Source organism: Protopterus annectens, chromosome 2.part1 (assembly GCF_019279795.1).
Source record: "Protopterus annectens isolate FY-2018-M chromosome 2.part1, PAN1.0, whole genome shotgun sequence".
NCBI lineage: Eukaryota > Metazoa > Chordata > Ceratodontiformes > Protopteridae > Protopterus > Protopterus annectens.
This window is the reverse complement of record NC_056729.1, coordinates 1,078,719,449-1,078,741,038: the sequence shown is the minus strand read 5'-3', so window position 1 is coordinate 1,078,741,038 and position 21,590 is coordinate 1,078,719,449. Positions and strand designations below refer to the sequence as shown.

The 21,590-nt window shown below is 39.7% G+C and overlaps 1 protein-coding gene across 2 annotated transcripts in view; it reads left to right on the top strand.

Moving 5' to 3' along the window:
• Positions 1-21,590, top strand: part of LOC122794329 (mucin-3A-like) — a 1,511,548-nt gene that overhangs the window by 727,258 nt on the left and 762,700 nt on the right. For both annotated transcript variants that reach the window (XM_044062634.1, XM_044062633.1), the window contains one exon: positions 3,664-3,879. In XM_044062634.1, coding sequence (XP_043918569.1) covers positions 3,664-3,879 — 216 coding nt within the window. The remainder of the gene's footprint in view (positions 1-3,663; positions 3,880-21,590) is intronic.

Below are 21,590 nucleotides of genomic sequence, written 5' to 3'. Positions count from 1 at the left end.
CCCAACAAATGTTTTGAGATTAGACATACTGATTGAGGTGTGGAATTGCATTTTTATACACATACAGTAGGGTGGAAAATGATAGCTCAATTAACAACTTATATATCCTTCTAGTTTTCACTACATTCCTATTAACTGCAGTTATATGCCCCTTACATGTATTATTACACTACCCAATGCCCTTATATTGTGCAATCGGATTTTGCTAGATTATTATATACATGAGCTGTATCTTACAAACTGTCCAGATGCAGATGTTACTGCTACGTATTTTGAGAGTTGCTCACACACACTATTGCTAAGATGGTACACTGACAGCTCTACTTTCATATAATTATCTACATATGTTCAGGTGAAAGTATCAGTTATATGTTAACAGCTCCCTACATTTCTGGCAGCACACTGACATTTTTGGAAACACAATACCAAGCTACTCATGTGCCAGATTAACCTGTACATACTGGGCATGAACCAACAGTTGAGGGCTGTAAATATGCATAAAAGCTACTGGCACTCCCTTCATCCACGTTATATGAGCCTACCCAAGTGTGGGTTAACACTGCTTAATACAACAGTACTATTTTTAGAATGCAACAGTACAACAACATATCAAAGAAAATGACACAGACGCACTCCAGGAATTATACATTTATTAAAGGATTATTACACCTTTATTTATTGGGTTAAAACACTTTTTGAAAGCTTTCTCATTTACTTTATATAACAGTACATACAGAATAATTACTAACCTGCCTGATGATGCAGCCTTTGCAGCCTATCTTCATGGGCTTGCTGATTCATAGCCCGGACACATGCAGCTGTGAAGTAAATGCAGTGATATTGAGACATACCTATCCATAGTATAGACAAGCATAGCAATTCTTAACAACTTAATACAATGGCTACTTACTCAGTACTGGGGCATTAAGCATCGCACAGGATTCCTGGATCCACTGGTCCAGCTGATCCTCCTTACATCGCTTCAGGTCAGAATAATGGTGCCTAACCTGCTAACCAGTCCGAAAAACACCAGTGGCACTGGTGAGATCATGAGCAAGACTGTTCCAGGCCTCCATTTTATATTGGGTACTCGGGTACTGGCCCCGCAGGAGTCTTTCCTCATGATTGTGGACAAGGAGCCAATCCATTACTTTGAACTCCTCAATGCCCCAGCATTGCACTCTAAATCAAGTGCCTTCTCCAACACCAGCCATGCTGACTGCAGAAGAGAGCTACAACCAGTTATAGCATTCCCGCCTGTGGGGCTTAAATATGCCTCATTTCCTACACTTATTTGTGATTGGCCAGTTTTGAAAAAACTCAGCTGTATTCACACCTGCTTAGCTGATGTTTGCAATGTTTAAAATTCCTTTGATATGTGTCTGTTGAAAGTGCCTGGTTATGAAATGCTGTCATGGCTTAGTGGTTATGCACTGTGACTATAGTGTACAGTATCCTGAGTTTGAGCCCTCTCACTGCTTTTTATTTCCCTACTGGGCAGACCTGACTGGTTAAGGTACAGAAAAGGAGGTGTGGCTGTGTTTAGCTGATTTTTCTCAACTTTGCCTGACTTTGCTTGACATTGCCTGATGTTGCACTGGTTAGCGCGGTGCGCAGCTACGTGCAAATAAGTTGTGGTTGCGCTGGTTGGCGTGGTGCGCAGCTATGTACAAAGACATTGTGCTAGTTATGTGCAATTTAATTTAAATATGCTCAGTACTGGTAAAATGTGCTTAGCAGTACTTTATATTGCTTAAAATAAGGTATATATTGCTTAAAATAAGGTACTCATGCCTCAGAATGCATAACCATTTCACCTTTATATGTATATAATTCGTTCACTACTACATTTAACATTTCAATGCTTTCTACAAAACTTATACATAAAAAAATGTCAGGAAATATTTTTGTATACAGATTTCCAACAGAAAATGGAATGTGCAGTAGTGGGACTCGAACCAAGAATGCCTCCTGTTTGTGCGAAGGCTCTAACCACTACGCTGTCACTTTTTTGCTTAATTTGCATATATTTTTCTTATTATCCTCTTTGGTGTCTAAGCTGCTAACTGTAGCTAAGCAATGGGCAAACACACGCAAATACAGGCAGCTATATCGGAAATAAAACAAAAAAATTTCTTTTAATTTTTAAATTTGTACGTGGTTTAACATATGGTGGAGTGTAGTGTTACAATGAACACATGTGAGCGGACTCGCTCATGTAACTCGATATTTCTTGAGTTTCTTCATTGCAGGGGTGTGGATTTTTGGACTTCTCGGCAGTCCGATACGCCCCCTACACTCGTCCACGCTCCGTGTAAGCTTTAGAGTTGAGGCCAGCTCGCTCTCATTAATATGCTTGGTGCGCTGCCATCATACTCTTAGACTGGCGCTTCCGTGTAAGACTAATTTAGTCTTACACAGAAGATTAGTGAATCCTGGGGTCTGTTACATAAACAACTCACTTTTCAATAATTCCAGAATTGATGTGCCTGTTTAAAAGGAGAGACTATGAATAACAACTTTGATAACTTACCTTATCATTTTGTGATGCCATATCTAGTTTTATTAATTAAGGGGAATAGGGTTCAAAGTCTCCACCAAGAAGGCTACAGGACATTGTCTATATAAAGTTTTTGAATTAAACCAGTTTTGATAAGCTTACTTGCCAAGTCATGGCTCACTGACAAGCAAGTTGATTAGATGACCTGTATCACACAGGCACGTCAGCTACATTGTACTTGATGTCTGTGATATATGTTCAACTGTTAACTTGGAAACTGTATGTCCAGACACAGATGGTGAATGTAAACCAAATATCCTTCATCTGAAAACAGCTACCAATTGGTAATAATTATTTGTGCGGGAGGAGGAAAAATTCTATGAGCCTGTAGTACCAAAGTAGCTGATCAGATCCTGACATTTAATGTGGTGACCTTATAGGTGAAATTGTGACAACTATGTCTGCCACATAAGGCTTCCATATTTGTCAGAAATTTGACAGGAATCTATATGTGGGAAGCCTAGTCACCAATAATTTTACATCTCCTTTGTTGATCCAAAGATGCAAACTAGTTTTCATTAAACCACTGAAGTGTTGTGAGCTAAAGCCCACTGACATTTGTGGCATCCTTCGTGTAAAAACCAAGAAGAGACTAATCCAAGCACCAGTTAATATTCCAGTTTATTGAGTGCTTTTGTCAGCATCAATAAGCTGACTGATGCTGACGAAAGTGCTCAGTAAACTGGAATATTAACTGGTGCTTCGATTAGTCTCTTCTTGGTTTTTATACTAAGTTTGGTGTTTGGTTCCTGGTATTTGTGACATCCTGTCATGCATGTTACCTTTCCTGTAAATATATCAGCTGTACCAATAAATCAGCTTGTCACGTTTTCTCTGTTTGTGCCTGATCTAGACTGTTGCTGGTTTTATGAGTTGCATATTGTATAGTATGAAATCTCAGTTACTGCTGAATTTTTGTAGATTATAGTTTCATGTCAAAAAAGTGCCTCTCCATTCACTTTGCTGTGATTATCCATTACATGCCATATACCAGCATATGTTTGTTTGGAAATATCTTGTTAAACAGATAACAGCTTTAGTAGTAAACAGCTCAGTTTTATGCTCTTAGTGCCTTCATGTAACCTATTTTTATTTTATTTTAGGAAGTTACTCATGTGAGCTGCTTGTTAATGGTGAACGAAAAATTAGCTCTCCAGCTAATGTTGTGGTTTATTCTTTGCCATCTATGATTTCTGCAGATGGTTCATCATTTATCTGCAGTGGTGGAAAAGCAAATACCACTAGTATCGCATGCTGCATTAGCAGCGAGGACAAAACAAAGTACATCATTCAACTTAAGACTCCAAGTCTACTTGAAGGTAATGCCTTGCAAGTTATTAATGTTTGTTTTGTTTCAAAGCTTTGTTTTGAAAGTAGTTCAAAAAATCCTCCTGGAAATAATATGGCTTAACCTTTCAACTTCTGCCATAATTAAAATAGTTTTATATTTATGAGACAATGACATTGACAAGCTGTAGTTTTATTGGCCATTTGGGTCAATTCTAAACTCCTTGATCTCTCTCTCTTAAAACCCTACAACTCTCTTTTTGCGTGGTTTTGCGCGCTGAGCAGCGTCGGGCAGCGCCGGCAAAGCAGGTTTAAACTATTCCAGGCTCCAGAAAGTCTGCTCTTCACTTTTTCCCTTAGAACTGTTCAAACTCTCAAAGTAATCACTCTATTCTCTTTCCAAAGCCCTGCACTTGCTCAGCTCTTATAAGGAAACACTAACTAACTAAAGCACTACGCCCTCCTTGACTTCTCATAAGTATTAGGCTCCCGATTGGTCCTTCCTGATCAGGTGAAAAATCATTTCCCTTCCCTAATCTGATCAGTAAAAAAACAGTTCCCTATACTAATCTGGTATGTCCAAGGGTCAGTTTCAAGGTTACTCTCCAGTCCAGCTGGTGAATCTTGGAATTTTGAGGCAATGTTACAATTGCCTTATGTACACAGACAACCCTCTCCTCCTTCCAACAAACTCTAATACATGTGAGAGATGCAGTTACACAGCCAAACTGGAGGCAGAGCTCTCTCAACCCAAGGCTGGCACAGTCAGTCAGGAGGAAAAGGTAACCACCTACACCACAAATCCAGTCTCACACAGACCTATTGCATCTGCATACCCAACACATAAACACACAAAAACATACTTGGAGGCTCTAAATAAAAATCTGCCTGAACAGCAAAGACCTCCTAAGCAGATATCCAAGCAACAGCCACCCCTCAACAATACCCACAAATCACATATCTCACAAAATCAGTGTGCCTCACAGTCACAGCCCTTAAGGCCAAACAACACACCAAATACACTTGTTATAGGGGACTCTATTGTCCAGCACACTGACATCCCACTCACCAGACTGAACAAGGAGAAGGTCACTGTAAGCTGCCTGTCGGGTGCCAGGATCCGCCACATAACGCAAGCACTCAGGTCACTCCAAAGCAAGTACAATTATGACTCCGTCCCTGTCCATGCTGGTGTGAATGACCTGAGACTTACCTCCCTGGACTACATGAAAATAGACATAGAGGAGTTCTCTGACCATGTAGCCCAGGCTGGTATGACCCTGACCTTGAGTAGCATCTTGCCCTCACCAAGAATGATGCCACAGTATAAAGACAAAATGATCAGTTTCAACAATTGGCTAAAGTATTGGTGTCATTCAAAGGGGATCCAGTGTCTGTCAGCCTGGGATGACATGCTCGACAAGCCACGTTGCTTCGGTAGGAACGGCTTGCACCTGTCTCCCTTAGGCTTTTGTGTACTGGCCAAGGCTCTTGCCACCCCCATAGTGCCTTTTTTAGGCAAGGCTCAAAGGGCAAACCCATCTCCATAGACAACCCAAGGATAAAAAAACTAAAGGTAATGCTACTCAATGCCAGAAATCTAAACCTCAAGATGCACGCACTCGAGGCTCTCCTCAGTATGGAGAAAATCGATGTCTTTGCAGTAACAGAAACCTGGTTCAAGGCTCCTGAGAGTATCCCAGCACTACCAGGTTATAACTCATACCATGCGTTTTGGCCCCAAAACTCAGACCAAAGCACAAAAGGAGGGGGAGTATCTATATTCATCAAAGATACCTACACCTCCAGGTTAGTGGCACTGCACGAAGCATCGGAAACCATCCATGTGCAACTAACAGCAGGAAAAACTGCCTTTCAGTTTGTAGCCTGCTACAGAACACCCTCCCTATTACAGGAACCCCACTTGGCATTCCTGAGAACACTGGAGAATATGAAAGGCTCTCCAAACACTATGTCATTGGGTGACTTCAACTACCCAAACACTGACTGGGAAAACTACTCAAGCCCAAACACCCTGGCCCAATGGTTCCTTGAATTTATAAACTCAAACGCAGTGGAACAATTGGTCACCACTCCCACAAGAGGGAACATATTGGACCTGGTCATCACCAACATGGGGACTCTATGTTCCACACCAGAGATAAACTCCTCATTGGTAAGAACAGACCATAAACAAATTTCCCTGGACATCCATATCCCGTCCCCACCCCCAGCCAAGGAAATCGCTGTAAAGAATTTCTCAAAAGCCAACTTTGCACTTCTCAAGACTGAGGTGGAATCCTTCAAAGCCCCTGGGCCAGCGGATAATACAGCCCAATCCACAGAATCCTTTACAGATGCATTCTATGAGCACCTGCAGGAATGCATGGATCATGCTATTCCAAATAAAACCAAGACTCACTCCTCCAAAAGCAGGAGACCGGTCTGGTGGACCCCGGCCATAAATAAACTATACAACAGAAGGAGGAAGCTACTACATGACAGAGAAAAATCCCAAAAAGGGAAGGCATCTCTGATCATTATTAGCAAGAAACTTCGATCCCTCATAAAATCATCAAAGGCCAGTTTCGAAAGAAAAATTGCCCTAGACACTAAAGATAATCACAAGGCCTTCTTTAATTATGTCAGGAACATGGGTGGAAACTCCCAGATATGCTTTGAATTGTTGCATAATGGTACAAAATATACCGAACCTACAGACATAGCCAACATCCTGGCAGACAGATTCAGCGTAAACCCCCCCTTCCCCCCAAAGGAGCAAATGTCTATCCCAACTGAATGTAACCTCCCTGACATCACAGATGCACAGGTGAAAGCTGCCCTCTCCAAAGCAAAAAACACATCATCTATGAGACCAGATGGTGTCCCAGGCTGTGTCTTACACGAGCTCCAAGAAGAACTGAACCCTCACATTAAGTCACTGTTCAAACTTAGCCTTACTACAGGATATGTACCCAAAGAATGGCGTACAGCTACAGTGGTCCCACTCCACAAAGGTGGTGCCACAACGGACCCTGGAAACTATCGCCCCATAAGCCTGACTAATCTGGTCTGTAAAGCTATGGAGTATATTATCATGGAACTCATAAACAAAGACACTGGGAGCCTCCAGACACTGGACCCTACCCAATCCGGCTTTGTTTAGGGCAGATCTTGCCTCTTAAACCTAGTTGATTTCTTTGAAACAGTTACCAAAGCCATAGATGAGGCAAGGTAGTCCACACAACCTACCCGGACCTCGCAAAAGCCTTCGACACAATACCCCACTCGGGCATAATAAATAAGCTTACCAGCTTAAATATCAACCCCTATATCACAAGATGGGTTGCAAACTGGCTCAGAGATAGAACCCACATGGTCAGAATCGCAGGTGCCATGTCCGAATCCAAACCAGTTACAAGTGGCATCCCACAGGGCTCAGTTCTGGGACCTCTCTTGTTCGGTATATACTTCTCTGAGGTCCAGGCTAACACGGGGGGATTATGGCTGACAAAGTTCATAGATGACTGCAAACTGGGGGCCATAATCGAATCTCCAGCTGACACAAGCATCCTCCAAAAGGGTCTCACAGAGATGGATGCTTGGTGCCAGAGCCATGGCCTCAAGTTAAATGCTAAAAAGTGCATAGTCATCCCCTTTGGGAAAAACAAGGTGCCCACAAATTACCACATAGGTAGTAATCCATTAAGTACTGAAGAAGTAATTAGAGATTTGGGGACCAACATAGTAATCTCTCCTTTGATAATCACATTGCCAAAGTGGTTGGAAAGACCTTCTATATAGCCCACCTTATCACGAAAGGGTTCGCATCTATATCAAGAGAGGTCATTGTGCCCCTCTACTCGTCACTCATCAGGCCCATAATTGAATACAATGCCCCTTTTGGGATGTACCTTACCCGACACTTGCGGCAACTGGAGAGACCCCAAAAGTACCTCACCAAGAGGATCATGGGCTACAAACAGATGTCCTATGCAGCTCGACTAAAGAAACTCCAGCTCTACTCAGTTGCTTACCGCCTACTCAGAGGCGATCTATGCCTGACGTACAAAGCCATGTCAAACCCATAATTAATGGACATGCTCCACCTCAAAAAATCCAAGTCCCTTAGAGCTACATGCTCCAGGGACCTAAACCTCAGCACAAAAATAAATAGGACATGCTGGAGGGACAGATTAATTTCCCAGAGGCTCCCGTCACTGTGGAATAGAATCCCAATTCATGTTAGACATAGACCCTCGCTGACCCTCTTCAAGCGAAATCTGGACGCGTGGATGGGAAATCGCAAATTCACCCCTGGGATCTCTTCTGTGTCCCTGCTAGACAGAGGCACAGTAAATTAATCTTAAAAGGGTACCTTCTGTGACCTACTTTACAGAAGCACAGTAGGCTAATCTAATAGTGAGGAGGAAGCCAAATACACTCTGGCTAGGCTTATAAATGCCCTAGGGCAGATAGCCTAGTATCTACCTATGAACCTATGAACATAATAGAACATGAATCTAACTGTACAAAAAACATAGTTCACTAGTAAATGATTAACTAGGATTTTTTTTCTTTACCTGTGCGTGGCTGGTACCATGGAGCATTGATGAACATTAAGAAGAAGGTAGCAAGAGCAAAAGTGAATGAGATCCCGAGTATATAGAATTAAATATATAAAGCTGTCTCTAAAATGGACCAGGTATGAGCTGGGAGACAAAATGTGTTACCCATAATCAAGTGAGATAGGCAAGAGGAATCACTTATTGACTATGTACCCTAACCTTTTTAATTTAAAGTGCTGACAAGGTACATACCAAAGGATGCACTGTAAAGCAGTAACGGCTGAAAAAAAAGTGTTGCCTTTTTTTTTGATACAGTGACCTACAAGCTGTGATGTACTTGCCTACTACATGCTGAATAATCTGAATCACTTTACTATTTTCTTGTAGCATTCTCTGGTAGAGACAATGTAGAAAAAACAGCAGCTCCATAACAAAGCCAGCATTATAAAATAAGACACTGGGTATGACAAACATGATAAAATAAAGTAATTCATTTTGCTGTTCCGTTTTCTTTACCATCATAAACCCGTTTAACTGTAATTCTATGTGATTTTACTTTTGTTTGCAGGGTCATTGACCCTTGTTCAGGGAATGCCCGGAATTTCATTAACAGACAAGGTAGAAACCCAGTCTTTTTACATAGTGGGGAAAACACCTTCACTGTGAGTAAAATGACCCATATTTTACTAGAGATTCATTTGCTTGTGGATGCAGTCTGAGAAGGTTGGAACTGAGCTTTGTTGCTGACTTGCCCATCCTGGGTAGAGGGAGACAGCTGTGGCTTGATGTTTGGATGCTAGTGGCTCCTAAAGGGATCACATGTTACTTTATCTCGTAGCAGACAGGCCAAGGATTAGCACGTACACAAAGGTGTGAATCTTCCCATGGTAAGCATTTATAGTATTTTTCCCATGGTTTGCAGCTATACTTAGGCTCAAATGAGCAGCCACGGCGTAAGAATCTGCAGGGACAGAGTGATAGATGGGTGCTTCAGCAGCTGTCTGGCTTACTCCCTACCACCTGACTGTGATCTCTGAGTGTGTAGTTGTAGTTAGTGGTTTACACCCTGGACAAGGAATGAATTTAACTTGGTGTCTTGCCCTGTCTAATGAAGGTCCTGCCACCAGCACAGACAACCTTTGTTGAGAAGAAATGGGATGGATGTCTCCTTCTCATTCCAGCAATAGCCCTGTGGTGCTGTCACCAGCCCATCAGGAGAAAGACTGAAGGAGTCAGTGAGGTATGGATTGAGAATCCCCTGAACCAATCAAATTAACAGACAGAAAAAACATGGTTGTGTGCAGGGACTGGCCATTTTAGTATCTCTCCTCCATCTGAGGAGGGTTTAAGTTGAAGACACAATAACATTAACACACTGTAGAGGTCACTGTTACTGAAACTAATTTTTTTGAGAGGTATAAAAGTCAAGCTAAATGCTGAACCCTCCATCAAGAGCAATCCATCTGACAGTAGCAGTGAAATTCTTTCGCAACTACTCAATAGAGGTAATGAGCTGTTAAGCTTTGTTCTTGCAGCATGAGCATAGAAGCATCCCAGTAAAGGAAAGTAAGCCTATTAGTTGGAAAATTAAACATACAGATCTTTCTTCTATGTAGTGCAGTGTTGTTAAGTTTTCATCATTTAAGGCAGTATGCAGTATACCACTATCCACTATTAGGCAACAGCACCAAAAAAAACATTAAACAGGTAAACAGGGCAGTACCTAACCAGACAGAATTACAGTACATATAACGTAATGCTAGATATCATTAGACATGTAAACAGCTGGTAGAAATGCAAATATTCAACAGATGTGAATAGAATGATATGCATCTATAGGGACAAAGGAAGAAATTAGATTTACTGCTACAATTGTGATAACTGCTGAGACAAATAATTTTAAAAATTCTAGTTCAGTGTAACCAGACAAGATACCAATGTTTCCCTGTAGTGAATCAAGAAAAATCTAATTTGTGTCTTATCAATAATGTTAAGTAAAAGGCATGCAATCAAAATGTCGAGGTGGCTTACCGACAGAAGGATGAACATGGAGCAGCAGAGAGGCAAAACTGTGAACATAATTCCTGTCGACTTTGAAACGTCGATACAGAGACTGTGTTCGCAGTTTGGAGCATCTGTGTTTTGAAGTGCATCTCACCACAGTGGGGATCGGGAAAATTACCTGTTCCCTCACTGTAGTGTGATCTTCGAGTTAGAATATATAAGTAGCAGGGGGTGTGGGGCAAGACATTTTCCCCGTCGTAGCAGATGTTTTTTTCTGGATGGTGAGCGGTTGAATGTTGATTCTTTCCTTCAAAGGAATCGACATTCCAAGCAATCGGCATAATGCTTTTTCATTGTTCCGGGTTGGGGGTGTGAATGGTTGAAGTAAGTCACCTCGACATTTTGATAGTAAACCTAAGTAAAATATTAGTGTGTGGGAATGTCCCCAGTCTATTGCATGATGTTGATGGTGATGGAGGTGGTGGTGAGCCTTACATCAGACCAAATCACTTTTATACAAGCCCAGTATACAGTAGGACACTGCCCTTATCAGCAACAGACCATGATATACTCATAAATGTATTTAATGAGCTATCTTTATAAATATATATATATATATATATATATATATATATATATATATATATATATATATATATATATATCATTTTATCTTTGGTCCATGCCTTTTAAAATTGGAACTTATTTTGAGAAGTTCTAAGTTAGTTGTGCCAGCATTTAAAAAGTATCCTTACTCAAGAGCCTTTCCAATAATTATTTTTTACTTTGTTCCTACCACTGGTGGCAAAAATTAAGAGCCATGCACCAGCATTGTCACCAATGCACCAAGCCTTTGGTATCTTCACCCCTGATTAAGTCAAACCAAAAATTAATAACCTTCTCCTTTTAAGCCAGTAACCTCTCAGCAGTAAACAATTTTGAATTAAATTACTTTAAACATACAAACTTGCTTAAACCCTTTGATGAGATGTGTAAATGTACTTGCAATGTCACCGCTGTCCATGAAGCTTCAGCTGCAACTCATTCATCTGAACTGTACTCCCACATTAAAAAGGAGAAAAAAGTATAGATCTTGCAGTCCCTGCTAGATCCAAATGTAATTTGAAATTTAAAAACAAATCACCCAGGTGGTACTCTACTATCAATAAGCTGTGTAACAAAAGAAAAAATATATATCTGTAAAGTTCCATAACAAATCTTCCCTCATTAAAGACGTAATCAAAAAGATTATCAATTAACTAAAACTGGCCATCGGAAGGATCCTGAACATGAACTGAAATTGACATCAGAAGCCAAATGTAACTATAAATTCTTCCTTATTGACATTAAGTACACGAGGGATAACACCTTGGACTGTGTGGAACTAATCCAAAATGGAATTACCAACTCAGACCCTAAAGACATATTTAACATATTTTCAGACAGATTTCATGCTAATTGTACTCCAGAAACAGACACTGAAATTCTATAAATCCCTGAGTTGTACTCACCCTTAAGATCACTATGGAACGTATCCTGACTGCACTCTCTTAACACTGAAAATGTATCCTGACTGCACTCTCTAACACTGAAAACATCCCTTCCTTGGGCCAAGACAATTTACCTGAATGCTTAATTAATAACACCAGACATGCTTTCACTAAACCCCTCCTACATCTCTCCAACTTAAGAATATCCACAGGGTATGTCCCTGTTAGGTAATGGCCTTAACCATTATGCCATTCCTGAAGTTTGCAAAGCAATACTGGTGCACCTGTACCAAAGGGACCTTATCACAACCCTGGGAAGTATGGCTTACTAGCCCAACAAGCCTAATTTGCAAGGCCATGGAACTTATCATATCTGACCTCTTAAACTACAATATTAAAATTATCATACAAAGTGACCAAAAATACTTTGGTTTTGTCAAGGCCAGATTTTGTCTATTCAACTTAAACTTCATTTAGATGGTTAAGGCAGTATACAGTCCATACAGCATATCCGGATTTGGACAAGACCTTTGACACTATCCCATTCTGGTATGTAAATAAGCTAAAAAATGAAAAGGTAGACCCTTATGGAGTAAAATGATTTCAGTGTAGTTAATAGAACTCATGCAAGTAAGGTGGTTAGTAACACTTTAGAATGTAGGAAGTAAGCAGAGGGTTACCACAGGGCTCAGTCCTAGGACCCATACTTTTTGTATATACTTTTCTGATTTCCATACCACAAACCCTGACTTCAGTGATGACAAGATGGATGTCATTATCCATTCCTCCATTGATATAGAAAGAAATAACTAGTTCTTACATACCAGTCATGTACAGAGAAAGGATTCAGACTGAATGAAAAAAGCTAAGCTTATCCCTGTCCGTATTCAAGCACAATTTGAATCTGTGCATAGACAACAGAAAGTTTAGCCCAGGACTACCCCCTGTACTACTAATGGCAGATTCTACATGCTTTATCCCATGTGTAGGTCACCTCAAATTATCCGTGGTATGACTCCAGTAGTTACCATTAAGGATAATATATACTTATCGATGAGAGTATGGGTAAAGCCAATCACTAACCAAATGGGATAGGATAACTCAAGCATAAAGAGGGAAACTGGCTAGGTTTAAAGTGGCCCACAGGGGCAGCTAGCCTGGTACTTAACTATGAATGTAAAAAAGCAGTACTGTCACCTTTGAGAAATGCCCTTTATCTACAATTTACAGCATAGCCAACATTATACTTCACATGGACACAGTAATCAATAATCTTGCCACCTATTTTGCAAATTCCTTCTCATTTAACCACAATCTTGCAACAGTAGTTAGGAAATCCTTCTATCTAGAACATATGAATTCCTAAAATATATCATCTAGGTCAAAGATGCTACAGTCTGTCTGTACCCTGTCCAAATTAGACCACTTATTGAATATGATGATGCTTTCTGCATGTACCCAGCCATACATCATGCAGCTAGAATGACACCAAAGGTTCCTATTGAAAAATTATTGATCTAAAAACCCTTAGCCTTTATCGTTGTACTCCAGTTTCCTAAAGACTACTGAGTGGTAATCTATGCCTGTCAGTCCATGCTGTCAGAGACTCCACCTTAATGGATGTTGTATACCTTCACATGACAAAAAACAAGGATTTGAACTTCTGCCAACATATAACTAGAACACATAGAAGCAAGGGATACATTACCCATGGTTACCCCATCAGTTGAAGAAATTTCCTCTGCATATGCAGAATAATGACTTTATCTTCTTCAAAAGTAATGTAGGTGATTAGATGAGTACCCACAAGTTCATTTGGGGTCCTGAGTGTGGTACTTAGCAAGATGTGTATGGTCTTCAGACTTGTAGTTCTTGTGATTCTGTTATGGAAAAAGACAAAACAGAACTTATGAAACATTGCACAGGAGAATTATTTTTAAATGATATGGGTTTGTTAAGCAGACATCGTGTCATCTGTATCTCATTATTTTTTGGAATGATGACAGCAGCACCTGCTGAAAGACTAATCCCGGGATTCATGAAGCTCTGTGCAAGAATAAGAATATTCTTGCTCAGAGCAGTTCCTGCCCATTTAGAACAGCAGCGCACCTTGCATATGCATGAAGGCACTCTGCTGTTTAATCTACATGGACACAAACCGTGAATAAGTGCAGGGGGCATGTCCAAATAGTGCACGGACACTAAACACGACCCCCTGCACTCAAAGATCCATACAGCACTTTCTAAGCCAGACTGGCATAATATTAGAGCTTTGCTCCATTATGCCAGGATTTCAGTGTCCGCAGACATTGAAATGATAAAATGATCATTTCAGTGTCCGCTGACACTGAAATAACAATGGCAATAAGAAAGCAATGCAGGGGGTGTGTTACTGGGTCTGTGACACACCCCCTACATTGCTAAAGTGCCGTACAGCACTTTTGCAACCTGCTAAAGCAGGAAATGTGTGCAAATGTACACATAACAGGGGATAAATCCCCCAAATGTGATAAAGCACAACACAGCCCCACAAACATAGAAAGTTGATAGAGAACAGGTCATGCAGCAGCATGAATCATGTAAGGGTAGAATTCTGAAAGCAAAGCAACATTCCCTCACAGCAGTTCATGTTAACAAAGACAAACATGATGGGGGGAATAAAACTACATTAGGGACTTGCCTGAAAAATTGCCCTCACACACTTAGAAAGTTGATAGATAACAGGATATGTATTAGCAGGAGTCCCTGAAGGATCGAAGCCTGAAAGCCAAATCAATGCCAGCATTTCACGATTGCAGTCTCAAGTAGTTGTCAGAACACCACAATACACACCCACATAACCTAATAATATAATAATAATATTATAACTATTTTTCCCCTAGCCTAAGAAATGTGTAAGTGTACCTAAGTGGGCATGCACATTATGGCCATCCACTTAGTATAGCTTAAACATCCTATAGGAGCTAAATGCAATAAACAGGTAAAGTTTCCAAGCTGAGGCCGTGTAGTGGTTACAGTCATGCCTTTACATACAAGTGTTCATGGTTCAAGTTCCAAGACAGGCAACTTATTTTCCTATGTGAAAGTAGTGTTAAAATTATTTTAGTAAACTTAAATTATGTAGCAACCTTTTTTGTCAGCCAGGGTAGTGTAGCAGTTCCAAAAGTGAGATGTCATTATAGAAAAGATGTGAAACCTCCATATAAATACAAGTGCCCCATACAGTATAGTCACACAAGAATATAATTTAATGAAAGCACATAGGGGAGTGTCATATAAGGTAAATGTAAAATTATAATGTGTATATAAATATTATACAATAAAGGCTTCCGAAAGCCAAGAAACGTGCACGCTGATTAGCTAATCCAACCAGCGTGTGCATTGGAAATCCAAACGAACAAACGGAAAAAGTCCAGCCTGTAACGTATCATGCAGCGACAACTACAAAATGTTAAACACACACATCAGCACAGTATGAGCCTAGAACTCAACGTTGCAGCTAAATAACAATAAAAAAAAAAAAACAATAATTCAACTGTTACACTCCTCATTCCCTCACCACTGCTCATTCCATGACCTGCAACAGTAATTAAATAAATATAGCCAGATCCAATGGTGAAATGTAATGTAAACTAATTAAATGAATAAAACCCTATCCATCCTCACTCGTGACTTCTGTTAACTACACAGTTTACATAGGGACGTCTGTCTAAACATACAAAAAGAATTAAAAATGATAAGGAAGTCTCCCGCATCTACATCAACCACCCAGCACCTAGTCTTGCTTCACATAGATTCTTCCCTCCCTCACCTCATAAGCAGGAATACTCAACCTCTTTGCCATATTAAACTACATTCAACAAGTAAATTAAATCCTGCAATACAAAAAACAAACCCCCCCCCACAAAAATACCCCATAAACCTTTCTCCCTAAGCAGCTGCCTCTCTCACTCCAGCTATGCTACAGTTCTGCATCACAATACTGCAATACTTTTCTGTTATGCAACTAACACATACAATGCTATACGTAAGCTTGTATTTCCACTGGCACATAACAGAAAAGTACCGTCCCAGCTTCCTAACCTTCTGTACCCTTAAAAACCAACATGAACACTGCAAAAACATCTCAGCAGCAACCTCAATACACATAGCAAATCTTGTATATTGCAAGTAAAAAAAAAACACCAAACACCATGCTCCCCTGTTTACTTACATCTCTTCACAGACGTGCACGAGACTTCTTAAACAGAAACACTATAAAGAGACACACAAAAACCACCAAAAGGACATACCACAGAAATAAAATAAAAAACAAAATGGAAGTAAACTTCGATTTAGTAAGTGATACAGAAATTGAAGAAATATTTAGCAGCATGCCAGAAGCCACGATGAAAATCTCAACAAGCAAGGAAGTGTTACAAGTACAAGAAAATGAAGTACTACAAGGTAACACCATGATGAAATAGTCAACAAGCAAGGAAATTCTACAAGTACAAGAACATGAAGTACTACAAGGTAACACCATGATGAAACAGTCAACAAGCAAGGAAGTTCTACAAGTACAAGAACAGGAAGTGCTGTGCTACAAGGTAACATGTTCCAACACAACAACATGAGAAGTCATAAACTCCAGAAAGGTAAAAAAAAACATTTCAAACCTATACCACACAAAATCCTAATAAAAGACTTGCAGAAAAAAACACCTGAAGAAATAGCAATACTAGAACTAGAAAAAGAAGAAGTACAAGAAAACAAACACAGTGGGCTATAAACATTTTTCAAAACTGGCAAAACCAGAAAAACTACAGCATAGACTTCCACACTATTACAGCAGAAAACGTAAACCCAATACTTAGAGAATTCTACGCTACAGTACGAAACCAAAAAGGAAAAGAATATGTAATAAGTACATTTGTATCCCTATGTGCAGGACTCAGCAGATATATAAACAACCCACCATTAAACAGAAAGATTAAAATAATTACAGATATACGTATAACAAATGCAAATAATGTATTTAAATCAATAATTAAAAATTACAGAAGACAAGGAAAAGATACAGCAGAACACCACCACCCATTAACAGTACAAGAAATAACACAACTGAGAAACAGACAAATATTCTCCCCAAACACAGCAGATGGATTTGTAAGAAAAGTCTGGTTTGACATACAGCTACACTGATGTGGGAATGAAGGAGTACAATACCTCACAGAACAAAGTTTTACAATAAAGAAAGATACAGATGGCAGAGAATACGTAACAAAAACTTTTAATGAACATACAAAAAACCACACAGAACACTACGATGTCACAAAACATTCATGTTTGAAAACTGCAGACATTTTATGTCCTGTAAAAAGTTTCAAAAAATACCTACAAAAAAGACGACCTAATACACAAGAACTTTTTCTCCACCCCAAAAAACATCCACAACATATATCTGACAAAATGGAAACATGGTACACAACACAACCCATGGGAATAAACTTTCAAAAATGTTACCAGAAATCTGCAAACTAGCAAACCTATCACAAAAAATACACAAACCACTCCTTAAGAGCAACAGCTGTCACACTACTCTCACAATCAGGAATAGAAGCATTACAAATAATGACTGTTACAGGACATAAAAGTGAAACATCAGTACAATCCTATTACCAACCATCAATAGATGAATTCAAAACAAGGGGAAAAATAATCTCACAATAAGAAACACCAAAAAATTCAGTAAACAAAGATAATATCAATAATACAACAGACAATAGACCAAGAAAAAAAAATGAAACTCCATAACACAGAACACCCATACCTGGACAATGAATCAGAAAAACCACAAGACAAACAACAAATAATAAACTGTGGAACAATAAACATCTACAACATAGAAATCCAACAAAATAAGTAAGTAAATTTATAGTTGCATATAACTAAAACTATATATCTGATTTTATACATACATATATACTACACCAACAGGAACTCAAGACAACATCTCAACATAGACAACCATCAAGTCAGAAGCAATATAAAAGAAACTACAACATCAAGACATACCAAAACCTTTACAAACTATATTTACTTATATAATTATTTCTGACTCTTGAAAAATTAATAACTTGTATTTAAATAAAAAGACAAATAAAATAAACAATAAACATTAACTAAATGTGTGGACTATTTTATCTCACCCAAAGTGCAAGAATACAGACTAAAGCAAACAAATCCTAAATAACAAGAACACAAACATAACACAATACAAAACAAAACAAACACCATTTTATAATAGCAATAACCCACGGCTGGGTGTGGTTAATGCTGGATTTATCCACGGTTGGCTTTGTTTGGTCACTTGGGCTTCGCCCTCGTGATCAAACCATGCCAACATGTGTAAATCCAGCATTACCCACACCCAGCCGTGGGTTATTTCTATATTATTTTATAATATAAAATTATAAGTATAATATGCTTAAATGTGCCTTAATCACTCTGTATCCATCAGACCTTGTTCTGCCTAGCAACAAAATTGTCATCCCTGCCAAGTAACAAACCTGGGATGATGTCCTCTACAATCACAGCAAAATACCACAACATCATCTGAGCTGTGAGAAAGGGTTATGCTTTAACAAACATATCATGCGTACTGGTCATTTAACATTAATGAAAAAAAAAAAAAAACAGTCCCAAGTGTTAGATCCTGAACACTATAGTCAAAGGAATGTACTACTACACCATCTGAGATATAGGAATTAATGTTGTTTTTCCAAACGCGTTTATATTACCAAGTCGAAAACTGAAACTGTCGACAGGGTAATAATCAAAACAAAAATGTAGAAACCCTCTAACATCGAACACACATAACCCCCCCCCAAACACAACACAAATTGCTCTATGCAGGGTTGCAAGCCCCCCTGCACCTCCCACACCCCCACTACTTAAATATACCAACTCTGCATTGCAGTAAATGGAAATCTCCCTTTACAGAGATTTCTGTTTACATGCGCAATTAATTTCGCTTTCGACATTTTGGTGCCGACAATATCAGCTTCAATATTGTCGGCCTTCGACAGGGCCTTTCCAAACATATCATGCAATAGAGGCATACAACATTTGGGAGAAAGCTTTGTGGAACCAGTCATGAGTTGTATATAGACATATACATATGCAAACACATATATATATTTATATCTGATGAAACATATAGATATACGTATATAACATGTAGTGCAGTTATACCTCAGAACCATCCCTCTCAACCTGTTTGTGCAAGAATCCTGGACAAAGGTACAAAGGCTGTAAAAGGTAGGGGGGCATATAGGGACATATTTCAAATATTGCTGTTACAAATGAAAACATTTGCTACAGCAACGGTGCATTTTAGCAGACAGTTACTGAAGGATATGAAGATGGAAACTGAAATGTCATTATTTACTGACATAAATCCTTGGATCATCACCGTGATTTACCAGACAAATACAAATAAATTGTTGAACTGAACAAAAGTATGGGCCAGACATCTGGACATTCTGTGAAAATCCTGGCAGTGGAGGGGAATGCTCAGAACCCCTCACTGCAATGAATCCGGAACAAGCCTGACAAAGTGAGGGGACAAAGGCAAGAACATAGGGACATATCCAAAATATGTCAGTAGATAAACTGAGAAAGTTGATGCAGTAACACTGTATGTCCTAACATATATCGACTGAAATATCACAATTCTAGGACTCAATTGCTTCTCATTAGTTAGTGACCTCATTCCCGACATCATCCCACTGATGTGTCAGGAATACACAACAATTATGGGAACCAGACCAAAGTTATCAGCCAGACACCTGGACATCCTACAAATATGTGGGCGTAACACAACAGCAGGGAAACTACACTGAGCTATCAAGCAATGTCCAAACTACAATCAGACTGACATAACACTACCAAAGTCCAACTCTGAGACTGTACACATGCATTAGCAAATATAACAGGCACTACAGGGATGTAACACTACTGGAAAACAGGATACCCCCAAAACGTTGCACCACAGTCACAGTAACATACCAGTAAGCAAAATGAACACTACAGTATAATGACTGTGTGAGCAACAAAATCCCGTTTGCCACTCACACATTACCCCTGCATATACTGTCCCAAGTCACAGTGTACTGGGAATTGTGAGATGGTATGGGACATGCCACGGTCTGCATGTACAAACATATACAGGTGATATGGAACCAGAAACTGGAGCAGCATGCACAGTCAGATAGAAAGGGCCCATGACACACACAGTCTTTTAACAATGGGCAGACATACACAGATCTCTCAATTGTATAGTTTCCCACAGAATGTACAGGCACAGGACTCATAGCTATGGCCGCTTCCTTGTTACATGTCTGTGGGTCTATGACATTACTGGGATGGTAGCAGGAATGAATGCAATAAATAATGATATTGCATACCTCTGAACCTCTTAGTGCATGACATCTGGACAAAACCTAACATATATTGGGGGACAGAGGCCCAAACACAGGGGTATATTGGACATATTGCTGTTATGAATGTAGACAGTCGCTGGTGTTACCGGCTTTGTTGTAACATATCTTTTTTGAGGGATATGAAGTCAGTAACACCAATGGATGTTAGCATTTACTGACTGCATTCCCCAGAGTATCCCACAGATTAGCCAAGGACAGCAACTCTCTGGGGAACAGACCAAACATATGAGCCACACATCTGGACAGGTTCTAGGCCTCTGGACAGTGTAAAGATATGACTGCAATGATGTAATAGAATGGAAATACCCTGACAGCTGCCAAACATGTCACCCAGCACCTTATGAAGTGCAGTAAGACCAACATGACACTCCCCCACATCACCTCTGGGCAATTACCCAAGTATATTCAAATATAGCATGCACTACAGGGATGGAACTGCAGTGAAAAGCAGAGAGTGGTGCAGAAATATCCACTCAAAAACATTTTCACCACAGTCACAGCAACATACCAGTACCAAAAATTAATTCTACAGAAGAACAGCTGTCTGAACAAACATCCTGTCTGAGCAAACATATCTCGACTGCCAGTCACACACTACACCAATATATACTGACCCAGTTCACAGTGTACTGGGAATCCTGAGGTGTTATATGATGTTTCACAGTCAGCCCCTACAAGCATACAGACATGATAGACTGCCAGCAGCTGTAGCAGCATGCAGAGTCAGATAGGTAAATGATGTATGGCACTCATCTTATACTCTCCCTACCCAGCCTAACAAGCATCTACACACAACACTGCTACACACCCTTGGAAGTCTGTTCACAATGGCCAGACAGACATAATTGTCATATGTACAGATTTCCACAGAATTACCAGGGTGTGGAACTATAATTCTGGCCACCGCTGCATACAATGGCCAAGAGTCTGCCAGGTCATTGGAATGATAACTGGAGTCCAGGTGTTAATTAATGATATACCATACCTCTGCACCTCATAGTGGAGGCATCTGGACAATGCATGATGTACTTGTGGGACAGAGGGCTGGAAAGAGGGACATATCACACATAATGGTGTTACAAGCTGAAACAGTAGTTGGTGTTACATGTGTTGTAACATAACATCCCTGAAGGATATGATGTCTGGAACACCAATCAATATCAAAAGTTACTGACTACAATCCTCACATTATTCT